The sequence below is a fragment of the Tachyglossus aculeatus genome, chromosome X3 (genome assembly GCF_015852505.1).
Source record: "Tachyglossus aculeatus isolate mTacAcu1 chromosome X3, mTacAcu1.pri, whole genome shotgun sequence".
Classification (NCBI taxonomy): Eukaryota; Metazoa; Chordata; class Mammalia; order Monotremata; family Tachyglossidae; genus Tachyglossus; species Tachyglossus aculeatus.
This window is the reverse complement of record NC_052099.1, coordinates 15,447,556-15,466,041: the sequence shown is the minus strand read 5'-3', so window position 1 is coordinate 15,466,041 and position 18,486 is coordinate 15,447,556. Positions and strand designations below refer to the sequence as shown.

Here is an 18,486-nt window from a genome sequence, read left to right as displayed (position 1 = left end):
GCATACTCTCACAGCACATAATACAGTGGCTTCCAGTTTGCTTAGTAAATACTATTACTACTACTATTTGGTCAACTTTGCTGATCTTCTTTATACCTTTTCCTGATGATTGATTTAAAAGCACTATGAAAATTTGAAAAATAGGAAACCATGATACTATTTATTTAGCAACTATCTTTGAATTTCTCTCTAGGCATCTTTGGACTTCCTAGTTAAGAAGAATTTCTTGGAAAATGAGGTCTAATGACTTGGTCTTTGGGATTTTCTTCCTCTACCAGACTGCCTTTGGCTTTCTAGGAAACTCAGCAATGCTGATGGTGTATATTAACATTTTAATTACTCAACCCCAGCAGAAGAAAACCGTAGACCTGATCTTCGCCCACTTGACCATGGCCAACACTGTGACGCTCCTCAGCCGTGGGGTCATCGAGATGATGGTGGCCTTTGGGATGAGGGACATTCTGAATGATGCTGGGTGTCAGAGTCTCATGTACATTAACAGAGTGTCCCGTGGTCTTTCCATCTGTATGACTTGTCTCCTAAGTGTGTTTCAGGCCATCACCATCAGTCCAAGAACCTCCTGCTGGGCCCGGCTCAAATCCAGGGCCCCCAACTACATCCTCCCTTCCTTTCTCTTATTCTGGATCTTCAACATGCTGATCTACATCAGAGTGATTACCTCCATTCAAAGCATTAGAAATGTCACCATCTTGGGGCATGGCTATGTCTCAAAATACTGTTTCACTATCCCTAATGGGAATTTTATACACTCGGTTACCTTTCTATGTGCCATGACTGTCCGAGATCTCCTCTTTGTGTTTCTCATGAGCTGGGCTAGTGGCTACATGGTGATTGTGCTCTACCGACACAGTAAACAAGTACAGCACATCCACACACACAGTCGCTCCCAAAAATCCTCTGCAGAGACCAGAGCCACCCACACCATCCTGCTCTTGGCCTCCTGCTTCGTTTGTTTCTATTGTACCAGTAGCTGCATTACCCTGTATGTGTCATATGCAGACCAAAAAGATCCCGATTTGGAAAGTGCTGCAACCTTCTTCTCTGCCTGTTACCCTGCCCTCTGCCCCCTGGTCCTGATCAGCAGTGATCCGCGAGTCACCAAGAACCACTGCATCCTGGGAAAGAACTCACATCCCTCCTTTTCCATGAACCCTGCAGCTGACCAGGTCATTGCCAAGAACTAACCTCTGCCAGAGACAAACCAGTTAACAGCTCAATCACTGAAGAGGGAAGATTCTGATAAAGGGCCCTCTGGATGGATGGCACCTTGTCTGTCTCAGAGAGCAGGGGCAGCTAGGTCAGTTGTTGGGCAAATGCAATGGAACATGGACTCTATGTGTTTGTGTGTGTGTTTAATTCGTGCCACACTCTCCCAGATTGATCAACTGATCAACCAATCAATGGTATTTATTGAGCAGCTACTGTGTGCAGAACAATCAATCTGTCAATCATATTTATTGAGTGCTTACTTTGGGCAGAGCACTGTACTAAGCGCTTGAGAGAGTACAATACAACTGAGTCGGTAGATATGTTCCTGGATCACAAGGAGCTTGTAGTCTAAATGGGGAGACAGACATCAAAATGAGTTACATATACGTGAATAAATGCTGTTGGGCAGAAACTAGGGTAAATCAAGGGTAAAAATACAAGTGAGGCAGAAGGGAGAGGGAGTATGGGAAATGAGGACTTTGTTGAGGAAGGCCTCTTGTAGGAGATGTGATTTCAATAAGGCTTAGAAGTTGGGGACAGGAGTGGTCCGTCGATTCATTCATTCATTCATTCAATCGTATTTATTGAGTGCTTACTGTGTGCAGAGCACTGTACTAAGCACTTGGAAAATACAATTCAGCAATAAAGAGAAACAATCCCTGCCCACAATGGGCTTACAGTCTAGAAGGGGGGAGACATACATCAAAACAAGTAAACAGACATCAATAAATACGTAAATAAATAAGTGGAATTATAGATATATACACATCAAAACAAGTAAATAGGCATTAATATAAATAAATAGAATTATAGATATGTTCAAGTATACCAAAGTGCTGTTGGGGTAAAGAAAAGGGAGGGAGTCAGGGTGACATGGAGGGGAGGGGGAGCTGAGGAAAAGGGGGGCTTAATCTGGGAAGGCCTCTTGGAGGAGGTGAGCCTTCTGTAGGGCTTTGAAAGGAGGAAGTGTGATTTTCTGGTGGATTTGACGGGGGAGGGTGTTCCAGGCCAGAGGTAGGACGTGGGACAGGTGAGAACGAGGCACAGTGAGAAGGTTAGTACCAGAGGAGCTGAGGGTGCAGGCTAGGATGTAGAAAGAGAAAATAGAGGTGAGGTAAGAGGAGGCAAGGTGATGGAGAGCTTTGAAGCCAATAGTGAGGAGTTTTTGCTTGACACGGAGGTTGATAGGCAACCACTGGAGATTTTTAAGGAGGGGGATGACATGCCTAAAAAGTTTCTGTAGAAAGATAACCTGGGCAGCAGAGTGAAGTATGGACTGAAATGGGGAGAGACTGGAGGTTGGGAAGTCAGAAAAGATGCTGATGCAGGAATCCAGTCAGGATAAGATGAGTGATTGTACTAACGTGGTAGCAGTTTGGATGGAGTGGAAAGGGCAGAGCTTGGTGATGTTGTGAAGGTGAGACCAGCAGGCTTTGGCGATCAATTGGATATGTGGGGTGAATGTTTAGTATCTGTTTAGTTTAGTACTATTTAGTATCATGTTCCACACACATTAAGTGCTCAATGAATAACATTGTTTGATTGATATGAAACTCAGTGACTGCTTTGTCAATTGTCTTGGTACCATGAGGAAACTGAGGCATAAAGAAGTTAAATGAGTTATTCCCGGCTTCTCTCTCACTACAGCCCAACTACAACTCAGTGTGACAGGAAAACCAAGTGAACAATCCCATCCAGTGTATATGTGAGGTGAGGACAGTTTGATGGTTTCCATCCTCACAAACCGCCTAATGTTTGGAGATGTGCCCTCAATCATCATTGACATTCCCTTATGAAGAGTCTACCTTCCCCATCAGTAACCTCCTATGAACTGTTTCTTTCCAAGTCCAACAAAAACCCTCTTAAAACTATTTAATCAAAGAATTAATTTTAACTGGATCTTGCTTGTGATTCTCCCAGAAGTAGGCTGGCTTAATGGAAAGAGCCCGGGCTTGGGAGTCAGAGGTCGTGGGTTCTAAACCCGGCTCCAGCACTTGTCAGTTGTGTGACTTGGGGGAAGTCACTTCTCTGTGCTTCAGTTACCTCATCTGTAAATGGGGATTAAGACTGTGAGCCCCACGTGGGACAACCTGATTACTTTGTATCTACCCCAGAGCGTAGAACAGGGCTTGGCACATAGTAAGTGCTTAACAAATACCATTATGATTATTATTACCTAGACATTGTGAGCTTCCTAAGGGATCAGGATAGTGTCTAATTCCCAAATGTGTATTTCTAACCCAGCACTTAGTACAGTTCTTTGCACACAATAATTGCTTAATAAATACTATTACTAGTACATGGAGCTTCTTCATTCCTCAAATATCGCAAAGTGGGTCCCTTCCCCACTTCCAGGTTCTCTGAAAAAGACATCGCCTCCAAAATGTGTTTCCTGACTCATTTCCCCTTTCCAGGTAATGTTATTTCATCTGCCATCAAATAAATTCCTTTGAGAGCTTTGTGGTGTGGTGTTTTGTACAGAGTAGTCAAAGAATATTACTGATTATACATGCTTATATCTGCTTATCATGTATAGGTTTATTCATTGAATTTTGTTTTTATCATTTGTATGTCTGTTCTTTCTCTTTTACCTATTACAGTGTGTATGATTTCTACATATCTCCCCCATTAAAATGTAAGATCCTTGAAACAGAGACCAAATATTTTTAATTCTCTTGTGTTTTCCATGTACCTAATACAGTATTGTGTACTCAGTAGGCACTCAAGAAATGCTACTGATGGGGATGACATCAATTAATCAATCAATCTTGCCCAGCAACAATGCTTCTTCACCCTTACTGACTCTCATGCCCATTGTCCCCTCCAGCTGCTTCAGTCTTTTAACTCCCTCCTTAACCCCTATTCCCTGGCCTCCCCCATCTCTTGACCCACTGACCTTGCCATCTAGTTCATAGAAAAAATTAATCATTAGGCACAATCTCCCTAAAATCACACTTACACCTCTGCAGTCCCTCCCTCCTTCTGCCCCCTCTTTGACTCTCCCATCTTCTCTAGGATTATCTCAATAGGAGATCCCCCACTTCCTCTTAAAATTATCCCACCACTTGTGTCTTTTACCCCATGCCTTCAAACCTTATTAAAACATGTGCCCCTTCACATTTCTCTACCTGACAACCTGCCTTCTCATTCTGCAATGGTTCCTTCCCCACTGCTTTCAAAAATATTGATGTATCCCCTATCCTAAAAAAAACCTCCTTTACCCCTCTACTCTCTCCAGTTACTGCCCCATCTCCTTTCTACCATTCCTTTCTAAACTTTTCAAAGGAATTGTTTACACCTGCTTCCTCTACATCCTCTTCTTGAATTCTCTTTGACTCCCTGAAATTTGGCTTTCACATCATTTATTCCAAGAAAAACTCCCTCTTTAAGGTCACCAATGACCTCTACTGCATGCTAATCCTCCTCAACCTCTCAGCCACCTTCAACACTGAGGAACGAGACCTTCTCTACCAAACATTATCTAACCATGGATTCACTGGCACTTTCCTCATATGATTTCCCTTCTATTTCTCCAGCTCCTCCTCCTCCTATTTTATTTGTTTATGGTATTTGTTAAGCACTTACTTTGTGTCAAGTACTATTCTACATGCTGGGATAGATACATGTCAATCAGGTCAAGCACAGTCCCTGTCCCACATGGGGCTCGCAGTCTAAGTAGAAAGGAGAAGAGGTACCATTTGGCAGCTGAGAAAACTGAGGCATTGAGAAGTTCGCTTCACTTCTCTGGGCCTTGGTTACCTCATCTATAGAGGACTAAGACTATGAGCTCTATGTGGAACATGGACTGTGTCCATCTTGATTATTTTGTATCTACCCCAGAGCTTAGAATAGTGCTTGACACATAGGAAGCACTAAACAAGTATCATAATTATTATTATTACTATTAAGTGACTTGCCCAAGGTCACAGAGCAGAAAAATGGTAGAGCCAGGTTTAGAACCTCTGATTCCCAGGCTCTTGATCTTTTCCACTTGGGCCACACTGCTTCCCCTTCTTAGTCTCTTTTGCTAGCTCCTTCGAGGCCTCCCACTCTCTAACTGTGGGAGGCCCTCAAGGCTCTGTTCTGAGTCCCCCTCCATTTTCCATTTACACTGAACCCCTTAAAAATCTCATGAACTCCCATAGCTTTAACTACCATCTCTACAAGAATCTACCTAAATCTACCTCTCCAGCCATGACCTACCTTCTCCCCTGAAATCTTCCATTTTCTCCTCTCCCTGTGTGGATGTCATGCTGAAAGCTCAAATTTAACATGCCCAGAACAGAGCTCCTCATCTTCCCACCAAACCTCTGTCCTCCCCAAGACTTTCCCATTACTGTAGACAATACCACCCTCCATGTTCTTATAAGCCCTGAACCTTGGCACTATTCTTGACTCAATTCTCTCATTCAACTTGCATATTCTGAAATCAAATCCTGTCAGATCTAGCTTCACAACACCTTTAGAACCTGCCCTTTCCTCTCCATCTAAACTGCTACCATGCCGGTCAAAGCACTTGTTATAACCTGCTACACTACTGCATCAGCCTCCTCTCTGACCTCCCTGCTTCCGTCCTCTCCCACATCCAGTCCATACTTCCCTCTAGTGGCTGGATCATTTTTCTAAACAAAAAAAAAATCACAAACCCTATCTGCTTTGTGGTGATCCTCTATCACTGTGGACAGCAGAGGATGCCTCTTTAACACACTGTCTACTTCATGGACCCATCGAGCACATCTACATGTTGCAAGTGGCCATTGGCCATCCATTAGTGAAGTACGTTCTGTGGTCAGAAGACGGCCTGGTTGTTGGAAGTGTAGCACTTTCACACACGGTGACAACTTCTTGACACTCGACTCAAGCCAGCCATGGAACCGGTCAGTAACCTCCAGGCTTCCCTTTTCTCAGGGGCAAGATATGCTGGGATATTCCTACCTCCAATGGCAGCTGGAATGGCATGAGATAAGGACTACTGTGGGATTAAGTGGTTTGCTCAGAGCCAGCCTGAATCCAGCTGCAGACTGAACTATATCAGTGGGCAGAGCCTAGCTTTCTATACAATTTTTGCCAGGATCTAGCCTACCTGGAAGCCTTTAATCAATCAATCAACCAATCCATCACTAATATTTAAGCTCACTGTGGGCAGGAATTGTGTCTTCCAACTCTGTTATATTGTATTCTCCCAAACACTTAGTACAGTGCTCTGCACACAAATACCATTGATGATGAATAGTATTTATTGTACAATTACTCTGCTTCAGCACTGCACTAAGTACTTGGAAGACTACAATAAAATTAGTAAACATGATCCCCCTCCTCTAGGAGTTTACAATCTAGAGGGAAAGATAGACACTGAAATAAATTACAGGTAGGAGGATTTAAAGACATGTGCATAAAGTGCTATGGGGGAAAAGAGGTGGACTGAGAACCTAAGGTTTTAGAGGATGGAGATAGAATGAATAGTTGATGAAGAAATGCTGAAGTGGCAGTAGTGAGGGGAAACAGGGTGGGGAAATGAAATTAATCAGGAAAAGCCTGTTGGAGGAGCTGGGATAAGGAGAGCAGTTAGTCTTCAGATATGATCAGGAAGACAGTTCCAGGCAGAAAGACAGCACAGAGACCAAGAGGTCAGGGGGAAAGAGATGAGAATGAAGAACAGGGTGGTATTAGAGGAGTGAAGCAGGTAGGCTGGGATGTTGTGAGAGGAGCAAAGAGTGATAAGGGCACTGATTGACTGCTTTAAAACCAAGGGCCTTTAAGGTTATGAGTGTTGTTACAGCTACCAGCAGGGATAAGGCTTGAAGAGAATGGCCCTGATCTCTCCTTCTCTGCAATCTTACATTTCCTCCTGCCTTCAGGACATCTCTACCTGTATGTCCCACTGACACTTCAAACTAAACATGCCCAAAACAGAGCTCATCTTCTCCCACCCAAACCCTCTCATCCCCATCACTGATGACAATACCACTCTCCTCCCTAGCTCACAAGTCTGTAACCTTGGCATTATCCTCAATTCATCTCTTATTCAACCTGGCCACACAGCACACAAGTGGCAGAGCACTAAATATAGTGTTCTGCACAGAGTAAGCACTCAGTGAATACCACTGATCAATGAATGACATGTGTACAAATTCTGTTGTACTCGCCCAAGCACTTTATACAGTGTTCTGCACAGAGTAAGCACTCAATAAATACCATTGATTAATGAGGAACGTGTCTATCAACTCTGTTGCATTGTAATCTCCCAAGAACTTAATACAGTGCTCTGCATTCAGTAAGCACTCAATAAATACCACTGATTGATGAGCAAAGTGTCATCCAACTCTATTGTACTCTTCTAAGCACAAAATAGTTCTCTGCACATAGTAAGTACCTAATAAATACCATTGATTAATGAATTGATTGATTATCAATGAGTGAATGGATTGAAACTTTGTTTCTTAACTATGGACCCACAGCCATGCTGGAGAACACAGAGTAAGGTTAGATTAGGACAGTTATGAGAAGTAATGTACCTATTATGGCTGGCAGGATATATATATTCTGGAGCTAGGTGAAAATTAACAAGAAATCACAAAACAATGACAACAAAATTGCAGACCATTAGAACTTGGTTCTATAACTGTTTCTTTAAGCAAAAGAAAAATTCCAAAACCATGTTCGGTAAATAAAAACAGAATGTCTGGTAGAGCAGCTGAAATGAGTGCTACCTTTTCTCACTGCACCCCAGTTAATCTTTTTTTTCATTCAAGCTCAGTTTCTAACTGCACTGTGCCTCATCATTGATTCTGCCACTTCTGACTCACTGCTCACACCCTTCCTCCTGCCTGAATTTCCTGCCTGAATCTTGTCCACTAGATCCCAAGCTCTGCTCATCTTCAAAGTACTCCTGAAAACCCACTTCTTCTGGGAGGCATTCACCATTAACCTTCACTTTCCTTATATGCATTAGCAGCCCTGAATGTGAACATTTATTTATACCCCTTCACATTTAGCTCTCAACAGCTTGAGCATCTCTTTAGCTTAATATAGGCAGACCTTTCATCACTTATCCCAAGTGGAAGTATTTATACACTTTTAAAAACTGGTGCAGTCTTCTGAACAATTTGTGTTCACCAGTCCCCTTTCAGAGTTGTTACCATATCTCTTGCTCAGTTGTACTTTTATAAGTGCTAGCAAAGTGTCCTGTATTCACTAGGTAGACAATAAATACAATGGATTGATTGATTGATAAGTGGGTTGCTTCTTGTCAAAGTTTCCAAGTCCAAGGAAGAGTTGCATTAATTCTCTATTGTTTCTCCACCCTCTAAAAGGGTCTCTGGTGAGACTTATATTTACCTGGTGAATAGATAGAAACCTGGACTGTGTTGCTTGTGGTGAAGAGCATAATCTGATTCTAAATTCCTTGAGTGTAGGGACCGTGTTTACTTAATTATTTGCAGAGGAGTGGAACACAGTAGGCAATCAATAAATGCTATTATTATTTCCTGAATCTTACATCACATTCTATTCAAAGTACCCAGTGAAAAGTCACATTATGACAGAATGAAGAGAAGGCAAGGGAGGAGAAGGAGCAGGAGGAGGAGTAAAGAAGGAAGAGGAGAAGTAAAGGAAGAAGAGGGAGAGGAGGAAGAAGAGGAGATGAAGATGGAAAAGATGAGGGATTAGGAGAATCAGAAGAAAGTTTAATTAATTTATCTCTGCCCTTCATTGTCCTACCACAAAGGAGGGGCTGGAATTTCTTAAAGTTCCTTTCCACTTGATAATTCTCAAACAGCAACCATCTCCAAGAAGGAATTCCCTGTTGCTTGGCTTAATTATCAAAGGCTTTTCTTCTCAGACAGGAAGTTTTCATCTAAATCGTTCAGAGAATAAATGGACATTTACTTCATTAAACTATCAGTGTGAGTTGAAGAGGAGGCAGCTTTTTGCTGGGGAGAAAACTTTATTTCTTCTTTGGGAATGTCCCCCACTCCCACTCCAGACAGCGTCACAGCAGTGGGGAGTGCTACAGTAATTGCCACACTGTGGTAGATGAGCTCACCTTACCCCCATAACTGTTGCCTTGAGAGGTCCCTCCAGATTCAGACAGACCAAGCCCTTCACTCAGGAGCAGCATGGTCCGTGGAAAGAGCCCGGGCTTTGGAGTCAGAGGTCATGGGTTCGAACCCCAACTCCACCACTTGTCAGCTGTGTGACTTTGGGCAAGTCACTTCACTTCTCTGTGCCTCAGTTGCCTCATCCATAAATGGGGATTTAGACTGTGAGCCCCCCCGTGGGACAACCTGATAAACTTGTAACCTCCCCAGCGCTTAGAACAGTGCTCTGCACATAGTAAGTGCTTAATAAATACCATCGTTATTATTATTATTACACATAAAGTTATCAGCGTGACTAGAGAAGAGATGTGGCTCAGTGGAAAGAGCACGGGCTTGGGAGACAGAGGTTATGGGTTCAAATACCAGATCGGCCACTTGTCAGCTGTGTGACTTTGGCCAAGTCACCTAGCTTCTCTATGCCTCAGTTACCTCATCTGTAAAATGGGGATTAAGACTGTGAGCCCCACGTGGGACAACCTGATCACCTTGTATCCTCCCCAATGCTTATAACAGTGCTTTGCACATAGTAAATGCTTAACAAATGCCATTATTATTATTTAAATACTTGCTATTCACCTCACCTTCAGCACTTATATACAGGTGTGTAGGGTCATTGATTTTCAGAATGCTTTTCCTGCAGTTCATGGGAGAGGGGGAGAGATGGCTCTGAAGCTCATCTCATTCATTTATTGATATGAAACCCATTCATTCATTGATTCAGTTGTATTTATTGAGCGCTGTGTGCAAAGCACTAACAATAAACAGCATGGCTTAGTGGAAAGAGCATGGGCTTGGGAGTCAGCGGTTGTGGGTTCTAATCCCAGCTGTACCACTTGTCAGCTGTGTGATTTAGGCAAGTCACTTAACTTCTCTGTGCCTCAGTTACCTCATCTGTAATATGAGGACTAGGACTGTGAGCCCCACGTGGGACAAACTGATTACCTTGTATCTACCCCAGCGCTTAGAACAGTGCTTGGCACTTAGTAGACACTTAACAAATACCATCATTATTTTCCATGATGTATTTTATTGTCTGTTTCCCATTCTAACCAAACTCTTGGTGGTCAGGGAACATGACTACCAACTCTGTTGTACTGTATTCATTGATTCAATCATATTTATTGAGCACTTACTGTGTGCAGATAAACGTACTAAGTGCTTGGAAAAGTACAATACAACGATAAACACATTCCCTTCCCACAATGAGCTTACAATCTAGAGGAGGAGAGACAGACATCAATACCATAGTATAGAGCACTGACAACAGTGGGAGAGGTAAGGGATGGTAGCAAGACCCCCTGAGGGGTATGGACTGCTCTCTCCCAAAATATATTTTGGAGAAATTATTAGGCAAGTAGGGTCATTGATTTTCAGAATGCTTTCCCCTCAGTTCATGGGAGAGGAGGAGAGACAGCTCTGAAGCTCATCTCATTGATTAATTGATATGAAACCCATTTATTCATTGATTCAATTGCATTTATTGAGCGCTTTGTGCAAAGAACTTTACTAAGTGCTTAGGAAAGTACAATGCAGTTATAAATAGGCACATTCCCTGACCACAACGACCTTACAGTATAGAAGGGGAGACAGATATTAATATAAATAAATTAAAGATATGTACATAAGCGCCATGGGGCTGGTAAGGGGGATGAATGAAGGGAGCAAGTCGGGCAATGTAGAAGGGAGTGGGAGAAGAGGAAAGGGGACTTAGTCAGGGAAGGTCTCTCAGAGGAGATGCGCCTTCAATAAAGTTTTTAAGGGGGAGAAAGTAAGTGCATGTCAGATTTGAGGATGGATGGCATTCCAGACAAGAGGTAGGACGTGGGTGAGAGGTCAGTGGTGAGAGAGATGACATCGAAGCACAGTAAGGTTGGCATTAGAGGAGCGAAGTGTGTGGGCTGGGTTGAATTAGGAGAGTATTAAGGTGACGTAGGAGGGGGAAATGTGATTGAGTGCTTTAAAGCCAATGGTGAGGATCAGCATCCCGTTGGATGAAGAAGTGGATGGGAGACTATTGGAGTTTCTTGAGGAGTGGGCAAATATGGCATGAACGTTTTTGTAGAAAAATGATCCAGGCAGCAGAGTGAAGTATGGAATGGAGTGGGAAAGAGATGGGAGACAGGGAACTCAGTCACTGCTTTATTAATTGTTTTGTCATTATGAGGAAACTGGGGCACAAAGACATAAAGAATTTGTTCCTTACTCCTCTCTCACTACACCCCAACTAGTAATCCCCCATACCACCCCTCCCATTAAATAACTAAATTCTGTATTGCTTGACATCCTTGGCTATACAGAGAGACACAGTCACTGATAGGCCACTTGGTAATTTGGTTTACCATTAGGTAAGAACATTGTATGTATTAATTACAGAGAAGCAGCATGGCTCAGTGGAAAGAGCCCGGGCTTTGGAATCAGAGGTCGGGGGTTCAAATCCCCTCCAATTGTCAGCTGTGTGACTTTGGGCAAGTCACTTAACTTCTCTGGGCCTCAGTTCCCTCATTTGTAAAATGGGAATTAAGACTGTGAGCCCCCCGTGGGACAATCTGATCACCTTGTAACCTCCCCAGCGCTTAGAGCAGTGCTTTGCACGTAATAAGCGCTTAATAAATGCCATTATTATTATTATTATTATTATTAATAATAATTCTCTAAGACTTTTCGGAAGTTATTTTGATTTTTTTTTGAGACATTCTGAGATGAAAGTAGAGGTGTCCCTGTCCAAAATTAACATGAGTCAGAGTTCTGGGAAACACAGGGACGGTCCATGGAAAGGTTCATAGAAGCTTCATGGAAATTGCATTGCCCCCAGGGTGGATGGTCTGAAGCACAACTACATGGTGGGGGGGGGGGGGGGAGGACCCCAGAGCTAACACTTCCACACCCTTCCTCCACCCACCCTGCCTTCAGTTCTCCTCAGCTTCCTGATGAAAGTTTAAAGCCACTCAGAACAATCACTAAATCAATGCTTGGAAAAGTGTGGCCGGTGGGTGTGGTGGGAGTGGAATTACTAGGTGGGATGTAGTGAGAGAAAATCAAGGATCAATCACTTCTTTGTGCCTGAATTTCCTCATGATAACAAAACTGAGTTTCATATCAATTAATCAATAGTGTTCTACTGAGTGCTTAGTATGTGCAGAACTCTGTACTAAGGGCTTGGGAAAGTACAAAAATTGTTAGGAAGCTATCTGCCTTGGATTCTTTCATTTCTCTCTGAAACACGACTTGCTCAAATATCACTGTGCGCCTAATGCTGTCCCGGGTGCTGAAGGAGATGACTGTAAATTGTAACACCCTATTTAAACAGTATGAATTAAAGTAGTCCCTTTTTTCTAACTATTCGCTATCAATTGTATCTATTGAGTGAGAGCACTGTACTAAGTGCTTGGGAAAGTACTATCATGTCTGCCCTTCATTTATATTTTAAGCCAATTATGGTTGCTACAAAGTTGTTCCCTTTAAGCACTTGATAGTCATCCCACCCTCAAGACAAACTGCTGGTGAGAAGGAAAAGGTCTACCAACTCTGTTGTACTTATTGTGGGCCTTCCCTACCTCTCTCAGAACTCTGACGTACTGAGTGTTGGGGTAGATACAAATCAATGAGGGTGGACCCACTCCATGTCCCACATGGGGCTCACAGTCTTAATTCCCATTTTACATATGAGGTAACTGAGGCATAGAGAGATGAAGTGACTTGCCCAAGGTCACACAGCATACAAATGGTAGAGCCAGGATTAGAAGCCAGTTCCTTCTGACTCCCAGGCCCATGTGCCATACACTAGGCCATTCTGCTTCCTGCTACCTCTCATCCCTTAAGAGTTGATGCCCTAATGCTTCTTATGCACTCAGTCTCTCATGGAGGTCATCCACTCATATGGCTTCCTATATGTAACGCCTTGCCTATGCCCTTTCCCTTGTCTGGAATTTCCTCCCTCTTCAAATCTACCAGTCCACAGCTCACCCAAATGCCAAGCCCTCCTGAAAACTCATCTGTTTCAACAATGAATTCCATCCCTCCAGCTGGGTCTTTCCAACAGCTTCTCTTAGTATTTTCAATATGCAGATACACAAAGCTGTTATGTATATTCTCTTCCCCCCTCCCAGTCCCACAGCATTTATGTACATATCTGTAATGTATTTATTTACATTAATGTCTGTTTCCACCTCTAGATTGTAAGCTTGTTGTGGGCAGGAAATGTCTCCATTATATTGTAGTCTACCAAGTGCTCAGTACAGTACTCTGCACGCAATAAGCACTCAATAAATATGATTGACTGACTGACTAGCTTCCTGAGGCCTACATATTTTCATAGTTTCTCGATCTACATTAAAATATCCCCCTTTTAGACTGTAAGCCCAGTGTGGGCAGGGATTGTCCCTCTTTATTGTTGAATTGTATTTTCCAAGTGCTTAGTACAGTGCTCTGCACACAGTAAGTGCTCAATAAATACAACTGAATGAATGAAATATCCTGTGCTATTTGTTTTTTATTAAGATATGATCAGTCTTTCAGAGTGGCTTTCCCACACATACCTATGTTCAGGTAAGTAACTACCCTGATAATGATAATGGCATTTATAGATGGCAGAAGGAGTAATACTATTTAGTAAGTACTTCCTGTGTTCAGAGCCCTGTACTAAGCAATAGGAATGCACAGGTGGGAATTAGATGTGGTCCCTTGGATATTGACAGCCTTGTTGGTGTGGAGGAGAACTGGTGCGGGATCCCACGGAGGCATTCTGGTAGAGGAGGGCCCCAAGAGTGTGATGTAGAAGTAGTCCTACTGAACATTGAAGAGAGAGCAGCAACTTAAGTCTACATGGCTAGCTCTGCTTTCCAGGTCATGGTGTTTTCACTCCCTCACGCACAAATCCCTTCTTCCTCTAATTTATTTTCATGTCTGTCTCCCCATGGGCAAGTCACTTAACTTCTCTGAACCCCAATTTCCTTGTATGTAAAATGTGCCTTCAGTTATACTGTGAGCCCAGTGAGGAAGAGGGATTAGGTCCAACTTGATTATCTTGTATCTACCCCATGGTTAGTACAGTGCATGACATATGCTAAGTGCTTAACACACACACACACACACACACACACACACACACACACACACACACACACACACACACACACACACACACCCCTTCTGAGGTTCCCAGAGCAGCAAAATTAGTTCCTCTGATGGGTAACTATCTGTATTACTCCCACTGGGGAGCCATAAAAAATAAACAAAAAAGTCCTCCGTTCAAACAGATTTTAATTCCATCAACATCCTGAGGATTCGACCGTCAGTGCATAGTGCACAGAACCCAGGAATAGTGATGAAGGTTATACAAAGTCTATATAGAGGCAGTGAATGGAGAAAAAATGATGGAGCGAAGTAATGGAGATGGGGAGGGGGTGTGCGGAGATAGTACCTATAGGTGCAACTGTTGCTCTGAATCTCCAGTCTGTTTTTTTAATGGTATTTTTTAAATGCTCACTATATGCTAGGCACTGTACTAAGAACTGGGGTGGATACAAGATAATCAGACTGGACACAGTTCATGTTCCACATGGAACTCACAGTCTCACAGTTTTAATCCCCATTTTACAGATAAGGTATCTGAGCCACAGGGAAGCTATGTGACTTGCCCAAAAACACACAGCGGACAAGTTGCAGAGCTGGGATTAGTAAGCAAGGCTTCTGTCTCCACTAGGCCACACTGCTTTTCCAGTCTTCATCTCCAAAACCTGTCCCTTGGGAAAGAGAGAAAGCTAGATTCTTCCAGACCCTTTTTCTTAAACCAAGGCTTCTGTCTCCACTAGGCCACACTGCTTTTCCAGTCTTCATCTCCAAAGCCTGTCTCTTGGGAAAGAGAGAAAGCTAGAGTCTTCCAGACCCTTTTTCTTAAAAAAAAGTCTGGGAGAGAAAATCCCATATCACACGGAGAAAAGGTGGGGAGAGAATGAAGGGCAAGGGGAAGAGAAAGAGTAGTTTTTTGCTTGTATAATGATCAGAATTTCCAGCTGCAATTTTCCCAAGATATCCAGAAATGAATATTCCAAGTGGAAATGATTCCTTTTTTAATGGTATTTATTAAGCAGTCAATCAATTAATCAATGGTATTGATTGAGCACTTACTGTGAGAAGCACACTATAATAAGCACTTTCAAGTGTACAATAGAGTAGATAGACACAATACCTGTCGGCAAAAACTTTATAATGGAGGCGAAGCAAAGACATTCAAATAAAATAAATTTTAGGTAGGGGAAGCAACTTAATATAAGAAAACATGTCCATAGGTATTGTGGGGGTCATAAATTTAAGCACATAAGAGATGCAGGAGGGAGGGAGAATAGGATAGGTAGTCAGGGAAAGCTTTCTAAAGGAGTATGATTTTAGTAAGGCTTTAAAGATGGTGAGATTTGTTGTCAGTAGGATTTGAAGGGGGCGGAAGTTCCAGGCAGAAGTGAGTTTTTCCTAAGTGCTAATGCAGTGTTCTAGATCCAGATAATCAGATTGGGCACAGTCCCTCTCTGCATAGGTCTCACAATGCAATAACTGGGGAGAGCTGGGATACAGATGAGGAAACTGAAGTTCAGAGTTGTGAAGTGACTTTCCCTAGGACGCAAAGCAAGTCACAAGCAGAGCTGGGATTAAAACCTGGGCCTCCCAGTCTCATGCTCTTTCCACCTGGCCATGCAGTCTCCCTAAAATCTGCTTGTTCTCACAGACTAGAGTCTTCACGGGAGGAACCTGGGGATAGAGAGAATGATGAGGCTCCATTGAAGGTCAAGGACTTCTCCTCTTCACAAGGCCACACTGAGTCCTGGTGGCCCAAGGATCTCTCTTAATGAGCACCAAGGGGCAGAGAGAGGGGTGGCATGCAGAAAGAAAGGAGGTGGCATTCTGCAGCTGACCATTAACTTCTATCATCAGACTTAGATAAAGGGTGATGCAGCAGTTAATCCAATAAAAGCAAACAAAGAAACCTACCAGGAGCAGGATGGTTTGGATGACATTGATCTCTAGTGATGATTTGGGGGAGAGGCTGCTGCTGTGGATGTGCTGTGTCAGAATAACACAGCCACCATGTAGCCACTGGCCCAGCTCATAAGGAACACGAAGAAGAGATCTCAGAATGTCATGGCAGTTAAACACACAACCACACTTACATAATTGGCCCTGGGTAGCAAAGAACAGTATTTTAAAATATAAGTGTACTTCATGATGGTGACGTTTTTGGTGGCTCGAGTGAATGCAGCTACTTCTATGTAGATCAACAGGTTGAAGATCCAGGAGAAGACGAGGGAAAGGAGAATGTAGCTGGGGGCTCTGAATTTGAACTTGGCCAATGGGGAGGTGCTGGGGCTGATGGTGATGGCCTGAAACAGGAGACAGGTGGTGCAGATGGAAAGGGCACGGGATACTCTGTTAATAATAATAATAGTAATAATGATGACGGCATTTGTTAAGCTCTTACTATGTGCAAAACACTGTTCTAAACGCTGGGGGGATACAAGTTGATCAGGATGTCCCATGTGGGACTCACAATCTTAATCTCCATTTTACAGAGGAGGGAACTGAGGCTCAGAGAAGTTAAGTGACTTGCCCAAGGTCACACAGCAGACATGTGGCAGAGGCGGGATTCGAACCCATGACCTCTGACTCCCAAGCCCGGGCTCTTTCCACTGAGCCAACCTGGCACCCAACATCATCTGGAATACTGTTCATCCCGAAGGCCACTATTGCCTCTGAAACACCTCGAGTGAGAAGTATCACTGTGTTGGCTACTGTAAAGTGGAGAAGGATCAGGTCTGTGGGCTTTTTCTGATGTGGCTGAGAAATGAAGATGTTGACATACACCGTAAGCAGCATGGTGTTTCCCAGCACACCGACGCCAGTCTGAGAGAGGAAAAACATTCCCTAAATCAGATCACTCAGTACCATTGTCTTGATTTCTTCAGAACGGCAGAACTCTCAGTGTCCTAAAAAAAAGCTGCGGGGGTCAGGGGGTGGGAGTTCATCAATAATGAATACAGAAAAATTTCAAACTGGGGACATGTAGGACAAGTTTCAGTGTAGCTGTACCCACGAGTTTGGGCAGTACTCATGATACCGGGGCATTCAGAGGAACATCCAATAAGGATGGCTTTGAGGGCCTCCTCTCCGAAGTCACTAGGTGGGGAGGTGGCAGGGAGGTCATACGTGAGCAAGCTGGAGCAGTGCTCAGTGGCTAACCACTACTTACTCCTGTCCTACGACCAGGGTAGGACAACTTATTTTCCCAACAGACTGGACACATTCCTATGATGGAAAGACCCTGGATGAAACTTCCAGACTAAAGACATTGGGCAACTGATGGTGCTTTAAATTATATGACTAAGAACCCTGAAATAATCTACCACTAGTCTGGGAAAAAGCCCCAATTTCCTCTGAGGTAATCTTACCCTTCCTTGAATGTGTGGGGACGCATGTAGGTATGAGGCTTAATCTGACCAGGCTTAATGATAATGGTGTTTATTGAGCACCCACTGGGTACAATATTGAGTACCCACGGGGTGCAATACTCTGCATTAAAGATTCAACAGAAGCCTGAGATGCATTCCATACCTACAAGGAACTTACACTCAGCCACCGTGAACACAATAAACATCCAATAAATACCACTAATGATGATGTCTACTTACTCTATTGTACTCTCCCAAGTACTTAGTACAATGCTCTGTGCACAGTAGACTGCAAGCTCCTTGAGGAAAAGAGTCATTCTGCTAACTCTATTGTACTCTCCCAAGCACTTAGTACAGTGCCTGTCTACTTGCTTTGTTTTGTTGTGTGTCTCCCCCTTCTAGACTGTGAGCCCGTTGTTGGGTAGGGATTGTCTGTATCTGTTGCCAAATTGTACTTTCCAGGCGCTTAGTGCAGTGCTCTGCACACAGTAAGCGCTCAATAAATACAATCGAATGAATGAATGCCCATTCACACATTAGATTGTAAGTTCCATGCCTACTTACTCTATTATAATCTCTGATGCACTTAATTCATTGCTCTGAACACAGTAACAGATCTAGATTACTTTTGGTGACCTCTTTGGAGGCACAGTAGCAAATCATTATCTAGCTTACCTTTGGTAACCTCTTAAGTAACAAGAACACACCTCCCTTCTACTTGA

The 18,486-nt window shown here is 43.2% G+C and overlaps 2 protein-coding genes across 2 annotated transcripts; one reads left to right on the top strand and one right to left on the bottom strand.

Moving 5' to 3' along the window:
• The first annotated feature begins 233 nt into the window (after positions 1 to 233).
• On the top strand, positions 234 to 1,205 carry LOC119948764 (vomeronasal type-1 receptor 4-like). Its single transcript, XM_038770262.1, has one exon. The coding sequence runs from the start codon at positions 234 to 236 to the stop codon at positions 1,203 to 1,205; it is 972 nt and encodes a 323-aa protein (XP_038626190.1).
• Positions 1,206 to 13,995: 12,790 nt separating this feature from the next.
• On the bottom strand, positions 13,996 to 17,520 carry LOC119948763 (vomeronasal type-1 receptor 3-like). Its single transcript, XM_038770261.1, has 5 exons — positions 17,434 to 17,520; positions 17,016 to 17,219; positions 16,539 to 16,699; positions 16,311 to 16,449; positions 13,996 to 14,070 (listed from the first exon to the last, which is right to left on the bottom strand). Exons 1-5 carry the CDS (start codon positions 17,518 to 17,520, stop codon positions 13,996 to 13,998), a joined length of 666 nt encoding a protein of 221 aa, XP_038626189.1.
• Positions 17,521 to 18,486: the final 966 nt, after the last annotated feature.

What these genes read in the sequence shown, in the direction of transcription:
- LOC119948764 (XM_038770262.1), top strand. Translation starts at nt 234, where the DNA reads ATGAGGTCTAATGACTTGGTCTTTGGGATTTTCTTCCTCTACCAGACT.
- LOC119948763 (XM_038770261.1), bottom strand. Translation starts at nt 17,520, where the DNA reads ATGACCTCCCTGCCACCTCCCCACCTAGTGACTTCGGAGAGGAGGCCC. An exon ending in ATGTTCCTCTGAATGCCCCG is followed by an intron (nt 17,220 to 17,433) that starts GTATCATGAGTA and finishes TTCCTCTCTCAG; the next exon opens with ACTGGCGTCGGTGTGCTGGG. An exon ending in TCCAAACCATCCTGCTCCTG is followed by an intron (nt 14,071 to 16,310) that starts GTAGGTTTCTTT and finishes CTCCTCTACCAG; the next exon opens with AATGCCTCCGTGGGATCCCG.